We start from the raw sequence: 17,791 nt of genomic DNA on the forward strand, positions 1-17,791 counted from the left end.
GCTATTTTTTTTTTTGGTATCATATCATATTGATTTATTTTGGTTTTTTCAGGTTCACCTCCTTTAACCGGGTCTGGTACAGTAAAAATAATCATACAAGATGTCAATGACAATAGTCCCATATTTGAAAGACAAAGTTACAAAACAAGAGTCAAAGAGAATTTACCAACCGGAACTATCATACTTAGTCCAAAAGCAACAGATAAGGATATTGGAAATAATGCCAAAATTCGTTACAGCCTTCTGGGTGACAAATCTGAAAGATTTCAAATTGATGCTGGAACAGGCGTTATCTCCACTAATGCATCATTAGACAGAGAAGAGTGGGATGTCTATTATCTAATAATAATGGCACAAGATTCATCCACGACTGATCCACGCACAGCTACGGCCAATCTTACAATTGTCGTTGACGATGAAAATGACAACACGCCAACCTTTTCTCAACCTGAATATGAAACTTACATTTCAGATCGCACTATCACAGGAGATTTTATTTTTGGTGTTAAAGCTACAGATAGTGATATAGGCTTAAACAAGAAAATAAAATATGATTTGAAAGGTGAACATCAAAACTTATTCACTATAAATAAAGAAACTGGCGTAATAAAAGCGGAGGAAAATCTTATGAAATATAGAGGCAAAAGTGGATCATCTTTTAATTTAATAATAGTTGCTACAGATTCAGGTACTGCACCGAGACAAACTACAGCTGAATTAAAACTTATACCCAAGTCAGTAAGAAACTTTCCAAAATTTGCGGTTACAAATAAATTAACCTTCACATTTTCGGAAGATACACCTGAAGGTGTTTTAGTTACAAGACTATCAGCATCATCACCAAAGACAGGTCCAACAGGCCTATTACAATACGCTATTGCTGGCGGCAACGTAGGTGATGCTTTGAGAGTAGAGCCAATGAGCGGAGAAGTTTTTGTCACCGGAAAAGGTCTTGATTATGAAACCATGCCTTTATACGAAGTTTGGTTTGAAGTAAGAGATTCAGATAACCCACCACTAAAGTCTTTTATAGAAATCGAAATCAAAGTAACTGATGCAAACGATAATGCTCCCGTCATTGAACAGGCACTCTACAATGCCACTGTCTTAGAAGAAGAGTCCCCTTCACAACTTGTCATTAAAATAGAAGCTCGCGATGACGATTCTAATGAAAATGGTAGAATTAGTTACAGATTGGTTAATGATTATGAAGAAACATTTGAAATCGACTCTGAAAGTGGAGAAATATATACTAATATGGCTTTAGACAGAGAAACAACTCCATTTTATGAATTATTGGTAGAAGCCTATGATCATGGAACTCCTCAGTTGGTAGGAAGTTCAACAGTTATCGTAACAGTTTTAGATAAAAATGACAATCCGCCACGATTTACAAGGCTGTTTAGCGTCAACGTCACAGAGAATGCAGAAATTGGATCTTTTGTAATCAAAGTAACTAGTTCTGATTTGGACTCGGGGCAAAATGCTAATGCAACATACAGTTTTGTGGAAAACCCCGGTGGAAAGTTTGTTATCGATCCCATCAGTGGTAATGTGACTGTCGTTGGCTCCTTGGACAGAGAACTACAAGACGAATACATATTGAAAGTTGCCGCTATTGACGGAGCGTGGAGATCAGAAACACCTTTAACAATAACCATACAGGACCAAAATGATAATGCTCCAGAATTCGAGTACTCTTACTACAGTTTCAACTTCCCAGAGTTACAAAAGAAGAATAGTTTTGTAGGACAAGTCATTGCAAATGACAGAGATAAACAAGGACCAAATTCTATAATATCTTATGCATTACAGCAACCTTCGGATATATTTACAATCGATCCTGCTACAGGTGAAATATTGAGCAAATATGTCCTGAGATATAAAAGAACATCGATAAATTCTTCACCTGAAAATACTTATTCCGTAATTGTCATAGCCACAGATAATGGTAAACCCCCAATGTCGTCAGAATGTTTGGTTACGATTAATGTTGTGGATGCAAATAATAATTCGCCTAAATTCCGTGACCACGAAAGATTGGTACCTGTTCCAAAGGATGCTACTTTAGGCGAAAAAATCGTCAAACTGACCGCCGAAGATAATTTGGACTTTGGAATTAACGCAGAAGTTGAATATTACGTGTCCGGAGGCAATGGGTCAACATTTTTCACCATCGACAAAAGAAACGGCTGGATAATTGTCAAGAAACAATTTTATGATCTTGGTCAATATTACGAGCTGAAAGTAAAAGCCGTTGATCGTGGAGTTCCTCCGCAATCAGATGAAACGTATTTGTCTTTCGTTGTAACCGGCGAGAATATGTTTGCACCTAAATTTACAGCACTAAGCTATCAAGTTATAGTACCAGAAAATGAACCAACCGGATCTTCTATACTAACAGTTAAAGCTAGCGACGATGACGAAGGTCCAAACGGAATAGTCCGATATGCTATTTCATCTGGGAACGTCGGAAAAGATTTTGCAGTTGATCCCGTATCAGGCACAATAAGCATTCTACGGTCACTTGATTACGACACTATTCAAGAGTATCGTTTGAATATAACTGCCAGCGATCTGGGCTTTAAGCCAAAAGAGACAACAGCTACATTGACAATTATTTTAACAGATATCAATGACAATGCTCCTCTTTTCAACCAAACTCACTACACCGCCTTTTTACCAGAGAATGCACCAGTTAATAGTTTCATTTTCACAGTGAAGGCAATTGATATAGATTCGCCAAAAAATGCAATTATCAAATATTCAATTAAAAATAATGAAATTAAGTCCTTATTTCGTATTGATGTAAATACTGGCGAAATATTTTCAAAAGAAATATTTGATTATGAAGAAAAGTCCATGTATAAAATTGAAATAATGGCTGCAAATCCAGATACTACAATGAAGAGTATGACTGAAGTATTAGTAGAAATAACAGGCGTAAACGAATTTTATCCAAAGTTTACTCAGCCAGTATTTCACTTTGATGTATCGGAATCAGCTGAGGTTGGCACAAATGTTGGCGTTATTCAAGCGACTGATCAAGATAGTGGTGATGATGGAATAATTTACTACCTATTCGTGGGTTCTAGTAACGATAAAGGCTTCAGTATTAACTCTCAAACCGGTGTTATAAGAGTCGCTCGATACTTAGACAGAGAAACCCAAAATAGAGTAGTGTTGACAGTGTTAGCTAAAAATTCAGGCGGAATACATGGAAACGATACTGACGAAGCACAAGTCATAATATCTATACAAGATGGCAACGATCCACCCGAATTCTTGCGGCATAACTACGAGGCGGTCATTTCTGAAGGTGCAAACATAGGACACCAAGTGATACAAGTTCAAGCCCTTGACAAAGATGTTCGCCCACAGAATAATCAATTCAGCTTCTCAATAATTGGAGGAAACGTCCATCAAGATTTTAAAATAGACCCATTATCTGGTGAAATAGAAGTTGCACGTCAGCTGGACAGAGAGGCACTGCCCACATATTCTTTGATTGTTGGCGCCATTGATACCGGTGTTCCACCTCAAACTGGTACAGCCACAGTCACGATAACCTTAACTGACATTAATGACAATGGGCCTATATTTGATGTCGCCAACTTTAATGGCGCAGTTTTTGAAAATGAACCACCAAACACCAGCATAACAACACTCACTGCAAATGATCCCGATCTCCCACCAAACGGTGCTCCATTTTCTTATTCTATCATAGGAGGAAAACATCAAAATTTCGTTAAAGTACACAAACATACAGGAGTTATGTTAACTACAAAGAAAATAGACAGGGAACTGACTCCTTATTTAGAAATAATCATACAGATAGAAGATAGCGGAACACCCGTCATGTCATCAAATTATACAATACCTATAAAAGTGCTAGATCGTAATGACAACCCCCCAACATCAAGATCAGTGCATGTACTTGTCTATGCATTTAACAATAAAGTGCCACCTGGAAAAATAGCCGACGTTAAACCAAATGACCTAGACATTGTTGGTGACTACAAATGCAAAATTATCAAGGACTCGACATCCGACCTCACGCTTTCATTATTGTATGTCAAACAGGGATGTGATTTACACACAAATGCAGTGAGACCAGGCCAAGGATATTCATTTTCTGTGTCTGGTAATGATGGCATTCACAGAGATGTGGTCTCATCCGTTAGCGTGGAATACTTCTCTTTTGATAATAATACAGTAGAGCAATCTGTAACCCTTAAAATCGTTAATATGACGGCATCTCATTTCCTGACACATTATTACAGAAGTTTACTTGAAACCCTTAAAACGGGACTCAAAAACACAGAAAGTGTTTATTTATACAGTATCAATGAGGATGATGGTAACTTGTATCTTACAATAGCTACTAAAGGAAATCATTCAGTATGGAAAAGGGAGCTTACCGAAAAACACTTGAAAGCCAAAGAGCGCGACATGTCAAAGTTATTAAAGAGTCAAATAATAGTATCTTACATGCCGTGTTCTTTCCACGAATGCCAAAATAATGGTATATGCTTCGATTCAATAAAAGTTTTAGACCAAACTAAAATAACAGAAAGCGCCGCTTTGATTCTTTCATCGCCTTTAGTGCGGCATGAGTTCACTTGTCATTGCACGGAAGGATTTATGGGCGACAAATGTGAAAAACGACAAGATCCGTGCTCTCCAAACCCATGTCGCTTCGGAGGTCAATGTCGAAAACAGGGCCATGACTTTGTTTGTACATGTCCGACTCGCCGTGAAGGCAAAACGTGTGAATTAGAAAGAGACGACTTATGTAATACAAATCCATGTAAAAATGGTGGATCTTGCAAAGAAAGTGCCGATAGAAAAACATTCTTCTGTTTGTGCCGTCCTGGTTATCGAGGGAATGAGTGTGAAGCCTTAGTGGACTCCTGCAGACCCAACCCATGCCTCAATGGTGGAATATGTATAAGCCTGAAGCCTGGATACAAGTGCAGCTGCACAAATGGCCGTTACGGTGCTCATTGTGAAAGCTCTACTTTCGGATTTAATGAGCTATCTTATATGCAATTTCCTGCCTTGGATGCCTCTACCAACGACATTACAATCATATTTGCAACTACTAAGTCTGATGCGCTGCTACTATACAACTACGGGGCACAAACAGGAGGGAGATCCGATTTTATTGCAATTGAGCTGCTAGGGGGAACACCTGTATTTTCATTTGGAGGTGCGAGGACATCTATTGCTTCAGTCGCTATCACGGATACTAGGAAGAACTTTGCAGACGGCGGATGGTACAAGTTGACCGCAACCAGGAACGGCCGTGTTATATCGCTGAGCGTCACTTCTTGCACGGACCATGGTGACGTTTGCATGGAATGCGAACCCGGCGACCACTCCTGCTACAACGACGAAACTGGGCAAGCAGGGTACGTATTTTATCAATTAACTCATATTTTGTATACATAGCTTAACATTACATACCTTTTCTTAAAATTAAATATGAAAGTCTATTTCCATCTTACAAACTAGTTTGAAAATTTAACTTTATGTGTAGGTCATGTTGTTAATAATTTATATTTAAAAAATATAGTGATGATAGGCAAGACCCGTGAAAGCGTTCTTGATTAGGGTTATTTTTTAATATTGACATTTTGTGTGCTTATTTTCAGGACATTAAACTTCAACAACGAACGCCTTCTCATCGGTGGTCTTCACAAAGCTGATCCAGTCCTAGAACGCCCGGGACAAATTCACACTGATGACTTTATCGGATGTATCCACAGTATATCAATAAATGGACGCTTATTAAATTTAACAAATCCCATAAAATCCCGTGGAGTTGAGCCAAATTGTGGTCGAGAAGAAAAGGGAGCTTGTTATAAAAAGGACGTGTGTGGCAACGGTGAATGCCTAGACCGATGGAAGACAAATTACTGCAAATGCGATGGCAATGTTTTATCCTCAGACTGCGGTTCGTCATTCCAGCCTATATCTGTTGGTGGAAATGGATTTGTCTACTATACAATCTCGGAAAAACATCGAAGAATGCAGCTGTTGGAGACATTCTACATAGAAGACACAGCCTGGAACAAAAAACCTAGTAGACTTTCAGAAAAACACATAAATCCAGCCAAATCACTGACGTTCTTTTTCAGAACGTATCGTAAAGAAGGAATATTATTTTATTCTGCGACTGACAAGTACTACACCTTGATTGAATTAATGGGAGGAAAAATAGTTTACACTTCAAAACAAAATACTATCGTCAATATGACACAAGTGGAACAGGTAGATGTTGCAGACGGCACCTGGCACAATGTCACTTTGTTCTCTCTTGGAAGGAGTATTCGCCTTATAGTAGATGGTGCCAATGTAGGCGAAGAACTGGACGCTGCCGGGGTGCATGATTTTTTGGACCCTTATTTAACAGTAATTTCATTTGGCGGCGTAAAAACAGAATTTTTGCCCGTTACCAGCAACAACAATTTTGAAGGCTGTTTAGCAAACTTTTCGATCAATAGCGAAATACAACCTTTTACTGGAAACGGAAGTATATTCAAAGAACTAATTCGTAAAGGAAAAATATTAGCTGGATGCCATAGTAGCTTCGGAGTCGGCCTAGCGCAAAATCCCGATCCTCTCAGTATCGGCATTACCCTTGTCATCGTCTTCTTCATTATTCTGATTGTTGCCATCTTAGTATCGTTTGTCGTGTTCCGTCTTCGAAAGCAAAAGAAAGAAAAAGGTAACATGCCAACGGGTAAAAGCATCATGCATTCCAAACAAAACGGTGGTCCTGCTATATTGAATGCACCGAACTTGATAGCTGGTACCAATGACAGTATGATGAGTCGAAATTTACACAGCAACGAAACAAGTCTGAACAGCTATATGTCTGATAATGCTGACATTATGCGAAACGTCGGTCATATTGTTGGCCCCGAACTACTATCTAAAAAGTACAAAGATCGTGAAATAATGAATATAGACCCGCCACGGCCACAGAGACCTGATATCATAGAGCGTGAAGTAGTGGGCAAAAGTCCTGCGCTAAGAGAAGATCATCACCCGCCACCGCCACCATCTACAAATAATTCTCATCATACACATGACCACCCAAGTGGAATGGATTTGAACTCGGAGATACCTGAGCATTATGATCTCGAAAATGCCAGTTCTATTGCGCCATCGGACATAGATATTGTTTACCATTACAAGGGATTCCGAGAAGCTGCAGGTATTCGTAAATATAAAGCAACACCTCCTCCCATAGCTGGGTACCACCACAAGCACCAAACACCTCAACACAGGCATTCACCACATCATGCCGGTTATCCACCGAGAGTCCTACCACAACCGTCTCAGCCTCCGTCACAACCAAGACAACACCAAACCACACCATTAGCCCGATTGTCTCCTAGTAGTGAACTAAGCCAACAACCAAGGATATTAACTCTTCACGATATCTCAGGGAAGCCTCTACAAAGCGCATTACTCGCAACTACGTCAAGCTCAGGAGGCGTAGGCAAAGATGCTCTTCATAGCAACAGCGAACGAAGCTTGAACAGTCCGGTCATGTCTCAATTAAGTGGCCAAAGTTCATCCGCTGGGAGAAAAACACCTAGTGCTCCACCTCAAGTTCCTCAAGTAGTTTCTGTAGGGTCGGGAGCGGTCGGTCTAACCGCAGAAGAAATAGAGAGAATGAATGCACGACAAAGAACTTCAAGTCTAGTGTCAACCTTAGATGCAGTATCGAGCTCGAGCGAAGCACCTCGAGGTGGAGGGGTCGGTCATCATATGTCACACAGGCATCACTCGCCACCTGTCGACAATAGAAGTTCAACCGGCTCTGACGATGAAAGTGGTAATGATAGCTTTACATGTTCAGAAGTAGAGTATGATAATAATAGTATAAATGCTGACAAGCCAGAGGATGTGAGAAGACCCAACGTGAGTAGCGGCAATAATTCGAAAAAGCCTATTTTACCACCTCCGTATGAAAGTTTTGATTCGTCCTTTCGGGGATCTCTCAGTACTTTGGTCGCATCTGATGATGACCTCGCGCCGCACGTTGGGTCCGCGCTGTACCGACAGGCTAACGGGTCGCCTGCCCCAGCTACCTTAGGGTGGGACTATCTGCTCAACTGGGGTCCGAATTTCGAAAGTATGATTGGCGTGTTTAAAGATATCGCTGAATTGCCCGACTCCGTTAACGGTCGAATATCTTCCTCTTTAAGACTTCCAAATGGCACTCCTAAGCCATCAGAAGAATACGTGTAATGTATAAATTAGTATAAGGACATTATTGTAAATAGACTGGAGTAATTTTAAGTTTTGTACAAATATTTGTTGCGATCTTGTATCAAGGTCTCTCTAGATTCAATTCTCTTGCCATATCTTGTTGATCGTTTTGTGTAATAAACTTCATGAAATTTTGTAATGTATTGAATGAATATCGTGAATGTACATATAGAATAGGAAGTCACTTTGTATATAAGAAATGAAGTTAAGTTTCTGTGTCGTTTTAATACCTAGTTTTGAGATTGTCATCAAAAATAATTTAATAAATAAGATTGCAGACAACAGTATTTTGTTGGGTTGTGTATCCTGAGGCAAGCAAGCAAAATTACAATTTTCTCCTTTCAATAAATTTTAGGTTGTTATAAAAGATAATAAAATTATTTGCTGTCCTGCAATTTTATTTATTTCAATTTAAGTCTCTCTAAATAAAGATTTGACAATACGACTTCTATTTAAAATTTTATCGAGCCATACTGTTAGCAAACAAAGTGCCAAATGCCTTTTTGTTTACGATGACCGACTGATTTATGTTAATGTGATCAATAAAAAATAACTCAAATAATTAAATATTTTTATTTATATATATCGATATCCTGAAAGTCCCGAAACTGCTATGCGTCCAAAATTGAGCTATTCTGACCAGAGGTATAAGCATCGAACAAAAGGAATGGAACTAAAACTTGTTTCAAAATAACTAAACTTTCGATCAACTTACTTAGATGGCACTGCGGATCCTGAATCCCAATACCCCCCGAACAAAGTGGATGGAAATGAGATCTGCTGCGTTATAACGCCGTCTGGCAGTACCCTGAATATTCGAGGAACGCGTTTTTTATAGACAAAATAAATAAAAATGTAAGTATCAACTTTAAATTTCAATTTCATTTTATTCAGAGAACAACTGATTATTATCGTTAGTACAAATTAAACTTAAATATATGGTTAGTATTATACATAATCGTATCGAGATGTCAACTGCTACGAAAAATTACGTGACTATATCCATACATTATTTAAGTTTGGATTGTCGTTTTCTATCATCATGACTAGGCCCCCTGAATAGATAAGTATATACCTACATATCAGGCGGTCTAGCATGAGTTGCGTTCTCGCGCGCGAGTCCATACTTGAAGTCGCGCTAGATGTACCTATTGGCTCCCCTTCACGATGGGCCAGCGCCGGCCACTCCAAGAACGGATTTATGCGTTAGAGGGAGCAAGTGATATTGCTATCTCATTCTACCGCATGGCTGCGTCTCTTGGAGTGGCGGGCGCTGGCTCATCGTGTAGAGAGCCATATGGAGTCGCGCGTGAGAACGCAACTCATGGTAGACCGCCTGCGATAAGTGTTTCCAAACCGTCGTTATTATAACAGAATTCGTCGTAAATGCCAAAACACAAGCCATTTAAGATAAGCTAATACTCGTATCAGCATGTTCTTTGCGTTAATTTGAAAACATTAACATATTTCAGTAGGTACAGACAAGACTGTGGAGTGTATTAGAATATTAAAGTTTAAATAAGTTTTTAGACAATAACTTCATTTTTGATAAGAACGAGTTTTTATTGCTGACTATACTTGTCTTACGGCGTTGTTTTATCACAGAGTTCCTATGACCGCCTCTGGCCTCCAAAATCAGTTCGACAGTACCACATCATATTATATTACCTATCACCCAAATTTTACATACCGATGTGATTTGCTAAATTTAGCAGGCAAGTTTTGATTGCAGACAACGGGACAAGTGAAACGAGATAAAAGCTTGTAATATTATTGTATACCTAGTAGACACTTCAATACCTACTACAAGCGTTGGTAGCTTGCAATTTACAGACTGCAGTTCGCGGGTCCAAACCCCAGCTCGTACCAATGAGTTTTTCAGAAGTTATGTATCTTAAGATATTTACCGTCGCTTTTCGGTGATGAACAACATCATTTTTGAGACTAGCTTCTACCCACGACTTATGCGTGGGGTAATGATGATTGATAAAAACTATCCCATGTCCTTTCTCGGGCCTCAAAACACCATACCAAAATTCATATAAATCAACTAAAAGCGAAACAAAATAAAAGCAACTCTATTCCATTTCATTAGCATTTAAATTTCTTTGGATATTCCTACCTCCAAAGAAATTTAAATCTCCTGATTGAACCCCAAGTGGTTAATGGTTAGGTTAATGTAAAAACTGGTAAGGCGATAACTTATTTGATTTCGATGGCTTCAATGATTAAATATATTTGATATAGCTCCATTATATACCTAAAGATATTAATATTATGGGACACTATCACTTTATCAGCCTTCTAAGGTACTTAAGGTAAGGTAAGGTACTTCTTCCTCCACCGTCTTCGCACCTTCCTAATATTATAAGATTTATCGGCGTTTATGAAGTAAATAAATTATACTAAATGTAATGAATACATACTCAAGTATACATAGATTAAAACGACGGCTCCATGCCATTAACTGTGCTAAAAAAATTCAGTCGCTCTTTGGTCTTGGGCGTAAGAGGCTTTTGAAGCACCGAGGCGTATCATGGGTTTCTATATAGGCGAGAGTTTTAATTCATTTAATTGTAATTGTATAGGCCTATCTACTACATTGATAATGGATTGTGCTATCTCTGTTTTTATATTTAGTATTGGTAAGTATTTTTTAGCAAAAGGCATTGGTTCCAATTATTTTTGTTTTTATTTGTGTCTTTGGGATACCGAATAATAGTACATTACTACAGAGGCCGGGACGAAAGGGGTTGCCGGCCGAAGACATAATATAGATATAGGTCGGATAGGTCTGAGGCGGGCAACCCCATATTTCCCGCCGAGGTATGTACATATAGTGCTTTTCTCAAACATGCAATGAAATAATAATAAAAATGGATGATGATGATTGTTTCATGTCCTAATTTGATAGGTTGTTCAGTGCGTGGTATTCTTAAGGGGAACGAAATTTTTTGCGCTACAACGCACGGTTTAGGAGATACAGCCCTATAAAGATGAACAAAAAAGAAATCGTACCATAAACCAAATACTGCCAATTTTTTTTAAAGTGGTAACACACTATCGGACCGCACCGCGACCTTGGAGCGTCGTACTTATGGGTGCGACTCTCCGAGGTCGCGGTGCGGTACGATAGTGTGTTACCACTTTAATGGCTGAATGCCACGATGGTGTGTCACAAATATCTGTGAAATGGAAATAAAAAAGAGGACTTTGCCGGCCTAGCCCTGCAAGATTTGTATGAAATTCCATTAACGACCTCTTGTCCTAGCCGCACCTGAAACGTCATACTTCGCAGCTTAAGGAACATAACATCAATATTTAATTGCATGTTTGAGAAAAGTAATTTTCAATTGATTTTATTTACCATGTAACGAATAATGTAACCGACATATTATATTACATTCAAGTCAAAGAGAAATTGAGGTTTAAATAACATAGATACACAGCCTGAAGGTTTTTTCTCAAAAATGTCCGGCAATACCTATTAGCTTTGCTGGTCTTATTAACTTCCTTATGGTAAATAATTCGGGATCTGAGGGCCTACCGCGAACGAAGTTCGAAATTTTGCCTCCCTGTCACACTTACGTACGAATTTACAAGTGCGACAGAGAGGCAACACGTACAACGTGGTTCGCGGTAGGCCCTCTGTGTTTAAATTTTGTTCAAGCTCATAAGTATTTTTTTGAAAATTACGGCAGAGCATTAAAAACTGATAAGGCGATAACTTATTTGATTTCGATGGCTTCAATAATTAAATATATTATTTCATATAGCCCCATTAACATTATATAAAAAAAAATATTTTTATAGGACATTATCACTTTATCAGCCTAATAAGGAACTTAAGGTAAGTCTTCTTCCTCCACCGTCTTTATAACTTTATCGGCGCTATTTAAGTACTTAAATAAATTATACAAAATGAATACATCCTCAAGTATACATAGATTTTCTTTAGTTAATCGCCGACCGACAAATGCGAACAAATATTGACATTTTATTTCGGCTTGTACTTTTACATTTACATTTTTGACAGCTTCCGTTTAACCGAGTCGTAACCGTCACAGAAGGTGCGCTCTTATCACAAATGTCTTCCGGCGAGCCATTCAACTGACACAAATTGCCGATACAATTATCATTTTATCATGCTAACAAGCAGAGGCATACCGGGTGTGGGCCTGTACACGAGCAAATAATTAAAACATGGATTGTACTCCTCAAACGGTGAACGGTGACACTTTTGTTCAATAACTTTTAAAAATTATGAAGTCTTTATGAAGTCTTTAGACTTTTTACTTTTACCACCACCACGATTTTTTACCACCACACACATAATGAAAGCTCTATATAGAATCTCAATGTGCGCGGGGGTTCACCTCGAAGATCGGCTACGTCAGCCATCTTAGGGCGCTCGTGCGCCGAGTACCTAAACTAGGAGTCGAAAGTAAAGTAAAGTAAAGTAAAGTAAAGCTTTATTTGCGTTAAATGTGGTTAACAAAAGGTCTTAAATATTACAAATTGCAAAGTATCACACATTTAGCTGAATTGCAGCATGCAAAATATACACCTTATATATATCTATAAAATCTCTTGCAATATGTACACAAGCTTATATACAATTAATATACCTATCTAAGAGTTGAGTGCAAGAAAAACATGAATTTAAATACATTAATAATTTGGCTATTATTAAATCTAAATTTATATAAATGATAGAAATAAAGCAATAATAAATAATATAGTATTTGTGGTCGCCATGGCCTAAATCAGCCGGAAGGGTCTTCATCATCATCATCATATGGAAAATGTTTCGAAGTTTCGAGTTAATAATACGTTTTCACCTTATTTAGTTTTCAGCTACGCAAGAGCGCAACATGGGTGCGTAACACCGCCGATGGAATGCCCTAACGAAAATATTACATTTTGGCTCTACACGAGGTAGGTAACAAACTAAATGTATGTAATACTAAACACATGTATTATTGTGATCACGACAGCAGCTTAGATTTATTCTTAAGATTCACGCAGAAAGTATTTTAGAAAAACCGGGCTAGCTTCCTTGTTGACTATCAAACCATAAAATACCTACTATTTCTAACATATCTAGAAAATGTGTAGGTAGTATCTTATTTGGTAAAAAATAACAAACTTAACTGACACTACAAGAAAACTTCTAGGAGTTATAGGAAAGGTATGTCTTACTACTATCGTAAGAAAGACGTCTTCCTGTTTCTTATAGGAAAGGTATGTGTCTGTGGTGTCTTACTAACAAAGACGTCTACCTATTTCATATGTAGAGCCAACGAAGACAACCCACATCAAGTACAAGCCATGGACACAGACTCCATCAAATCGGCGCCGTGGGTCGCGGACGCTCCCGTCAAGATCCTCATTCACGGGTACACAGGCGATAAAGACTTTTCACCGAGCAAGGAAATACGACCAGGTAAAAACAAAAGGAAACCTTGTCTACTTGTCCTGCAACAGGAACAGGTTTCATAATCGGCCCAGAATAAAATGTCTTACACAACTTCTAGAGCAATGGCTATCTATTTATGTCACGGTACTCTAATATGAAACTTTAAAGCATTAAAGGATTGTACAAATAAAATATAGAACCTTTTCAATATAAGATCATTAATTATACTAGGTATCTATTTCATAGCATGTCTGAATATCCAAGTTACGTCACTCCAACTGTCTTTCTGAACCCAGCGTACATGAAATGCTGCGACTACAACGTAATCAGCGTCGACTACAACCCCATCGCGCGCGAGCCGTGCTACTTCCAGGCGGCACGGAACACGGAACTGGTCGGCAAGTGCACGGCCCAACTCATCGACCAACTGGTGACCGAACACGGCTTCGATTTGAAGAAGTTCCACATAATCGGCTTCAGTCTTGGAGGACAAACAGCTGGGTTGAGTGCAAACTTTTTGACAAGTGGGAAGTTGGAAAGGATATCCGGTGAGTAAACAAAGTCAAAGTCAAAATATACAGGACAGACTATTTACTCGGTTGGTTGTAAAATTTCTGACGAGTGAAAAATCGGAAAAAATATCGGGTACCTAAGCAATATTTTCGAACAACACTGAAAAGTGCACGTGCCAGCTTTTTTGCCAACAACTCTTTCTTACCAAAGTAATGCATATTTTACTTATTGCTATTTTTAAACTGTCAAAGTCTAAAATTATTTTAGTAGACGACACACATTATTTTATATTGTATCATAATTCATTTTTGCAGCCCTTGATCCAGCCATGCCCTTATTTGTCACCGAAGATAAAAATAAAAAGGTAACGTACACACCAAAGTATAGGATTCAATTTCTGATACAAAATGGAGACGCAGCTTTAATTTAGCACGAGGACCAAACCAAAAATTTGGCTTTACCTCGCGAATAACATGAGGATGTTATTTATACATTACGTGCCTAGTCTATCATATACTTACGTATAGTGTTAAAAGTAAAAAATTGTCAATAAAAATACCCGAAATATGGTAAAATCTGACTTATTTCATTGGTGTTAAAGGTGGACTCCGGTGACGCTAAGTACGTGGACTGCCTGCACACCAACTCGCTGGAGAAGGGCAAGCTGGAAAGCTGCGGCGTGTCCGACTGGTTCCCAAACGGAGGGCTCACCCAGCCCGGTTGCTTACCTACGAAGGAACAGAGTGAGTAGTATTTTACAGATGAAATAAGAAATGCTTTCCGATGCCAAAAACGTTACAATACAGGGTTTACTAAGGATTGCTTACGTTTAGACCAGCCAGCCTATTATGGATAGCTTTATCCATCTTTATCCACGTGATAAAATAACTGTCACTGTTTAACACCGTGGGAAAGAAAGTGACGGACACCGTTTTATCACGCTGTCACGTAGACAAGAACGACCATCATATCCGTACAGGCCGTGTCCGGGGCGGAGCTTCCGGCGCTTACTTTTCTATGACAGATGACCGGTCATCACGTGATGCTTTTCATAGAAAACGAAGCTCCGGAATCTCCGGCCCGGACACGGCCCGGTCTAACGTGAGTCATCCTTTATTTTTGCCCATAATCAAAAAAGTTTATTGGGTATCAGTTAACTATCTAAAATTGTAGTCATGTTAAGTGAGTCCTCAAAACCGTAGTCACGGTATCCATATATTGCAGTACCTATTATTCTTTATTATTTCAGTCATTCCTATGATAAATTTCGACGATTGCAAAGACAACTATAAGAACAATGTGGTTTTAGTTGCACGCCCTGGCAGAAAACGCCTGTAGATTTTATATGAGCAGTTCAACGAAACCGATATTTGTCGGTCAACGCAACTAGTGTTTAAAGATTTTACCTCACCCTAGGCCCGTAAGTGGGATTTTGTTTCCGCTACGCAAGAAGAAAATTTAGAAAATCTCACTTCCTGGTCAAGGCAAGACGTAAAACTTTATACAAACCACGGGCGGTAATTCGTAAAGCCCCAGCTCACATATTTATGGATAAACACCTGCGATCTGGAGCATTTACGAATTCACCTCCCTAGGTATGTAATACTATTATCCTCTTAAGGGACAGCCACGTACAATACAAGAAAATAGTTCAAATTTTGACAGTGGAATTTGAACCTATGTAGCAAATAGAGTTTATTTTGTTTCGTTCTAAAATTTAACAACACAAATGCGACTCTATTCCAATATAAGTAGGTACTACCTATAGGTAGAATCGTGAGTGAGCCTTAGGAGGTTAAAGGAGCATTAGGTACCTTGGTCTCCTAGCGTTATCACTATCAGATACAACAGTTTGCGGAGATTTAGACGAACGGGAGGCAAAGTCTTGCGAAGACCGAGCGAGTGCGGTGCGCAAGTGGTTTCCGATTCGCATGAAATTTTGTTGTCAAGTTTTGGTTTTTGATTTTTTTAAATGGCGAAACTCACAGAACTAGTATATAAAGCAAAACTAATTTATTTTTGGTCACTCTGTATGCTAGTAGCCAATAATCAACTCCGAACCCTAATTAAATTCCAGCGAAATCAGGCTGCGACCACGCTAGAGCTCCGGCATATTACGCGGAATCCATAACCACCGACGTCGGCTTCTACGGTACCAAGTGCCACTCGTGGTTCTCGTACATGATCGGGTGGTGCAACGGGTCTGATGACGACGAGCTGTATGGAGAATGGATGTCACTCAAGTAAGTATCATATCTGAGTATATAACTACTGACGTCGGCTTCTACGGTACCAAGTGCCGCTTGTGGTTCTCGTACATGATCGGGTGGTGCAACGGGTCTGATGACGACGAGCTGTATGGAGAATGGATGTCACTCAAGTAACTATCATATCTGAGTATATAACTACTGACGTCGGCTTCTACGGTACCAAGTGCCGCTCGTGGTTCTCGTACATGATCGGGTGGTGCAACGGGTCTGATGACGACGAGCTGTATGGAGAATGGATGTCACTCAAGTAACTATCATATCTCAGTATACAGGGTGGCCCATTTAGATCGGTCAGTATGGGAAAATCTGAAACTATAAGACATACGACGATCTCTTCTTAGGAACCATGTCATCGATTTTAGTAACAAGAAAAACTGCATTCATACATTAAATTTTTTTTTAATGAAAAGTGTATTTAAAAAAATGGTGGTCATTTCGTAAACTTACTAAAATAAATTAAAGGATATGAAAACAATGCATTTTATTCATTTCAGACATCATGTTTCATAGTAACATTTACTGCTTAAGACCTACACAATCGATATCTAAATAGAAAAAAAAATAGTTTTATTTTTCAAAATTTTTTGTCCGGGTTCGATTCCTGAGCTGAGTACACATTTTTTTTTTAATTTATGAATGCAGTTTTTCTTATTACTAAAATCGATGACATGGTTCCTAAGAAGCGATCGTCTTATTTCTTATAGTTTCAGATTTTCCCATACTGACCGACCTAAATGGGCCACCCTGTATAACTACTGCCGTCGGCTTCTACGGTACCAAGTGCCGTTCGTGGTTCTCGTACATGATCGGGTGGTGCAACGGGTCTGATGACGACGAGCTGTATGGAGAATGGATGTCACTCAAGTAACTATCACATCTGAGTATATAACTACCTACCGACGTGGCTTCTACGGTACCAAGTGCCACTAGTGGTTCTACTACATGACTGAGTGGTGCATTCAAGATCACTCATAACAGGGCCTATAACTCTTCTTCACAATCATAATATGCATTTTCGTGGTCAATGGCCAGCGTCGGACACAATATTATATTGCTCGTCGTATAATGACTCGCCATTTTTACCATTCGAGCTCATTCTGGCAAATATGTTCAAGGGTCAAAGTAGATGTTCAAGGTTCCAAAGTAGATTTGTCGGGGGTTAAATTTAAAAGCGTTTTTTTTTTTACTTTTGTTCCAGCGCTTCGGGCCTTTACTTCTTCGTGACGAATTCCGATTCACCGTACGCCCGTGGCCGCAACAAGAAACAGTCATCCAGAAGTATTTTCAAGCGATAGCAAGT

The 17,791-nt window shown here is 39.0% G+C and overlaps 2 protein-coding genes across 2 annotated transcripts in view; both read left to right on the plus strand.

Moving 5' to 3' along the window:
• LOC134650887 (cadherin-related tumor suppressor) overlaps window positions 1–8,604 on the plus strand; it is a 154,794-nt gene extending 146,190 nt beyond the window's left edge. Inside the window, exons 8-9 of the mRNA XM_063505826.1 lie at window positions 53–5,414; window positions 5,658–8,604. Coding sequence (XP_063361896.1) covers window positions 53–5,414; window positions 5,658–8,268 — 7,973 coding nt within the window. The 3' untranslated portion in view covers window positions 8,269–8,604. The remainder of the gene's footprint in view (window positions 1–52; window positions 5,415–5,657) is intronic.
• A 4,540-nt stretch (window positions 8,605–13,144) lies between these two features.
• On the plus strand, window positions 13,145–17,791 carry LOC134654208 (pancreatic lipase-related protein 3-like). The gene is made up of 7 exons (XM_063509678.1): window positions 13,145–13,227; window positions 13,587–13,735; window positions 14,005–14,256; window positions 14,536–14,585; window positions 14,823–14,964; window positions 16,299–16,464; window positions 17,690–17,791. The coding sequence occupies exons 1-7, from the start codon at window positions 13,184–13,186 to the stop codon at window positions 17,784–17,786; spliced, it is 900 nt and encodes a 299-aa protein (XP_063365748.1). The 5' UTR covers window positions 13,145–13,183; the 3' UTR covers window positions 17,787–17,791.

This window comes from Cydia amplana, chromosome 1 (assembly GCF_948474715.1).
Source record: "Cydia amplana chromosome 1, ilCydAmpl1.1, whole genome shotgun sequence".
In the NCBI taxonomy this organism is placed as follows: Eukaryota; Metazoa; Arthropoda; class Insecta; order Lepidoptera; family Tortricidae; genus Cydia; species Cydia amplana.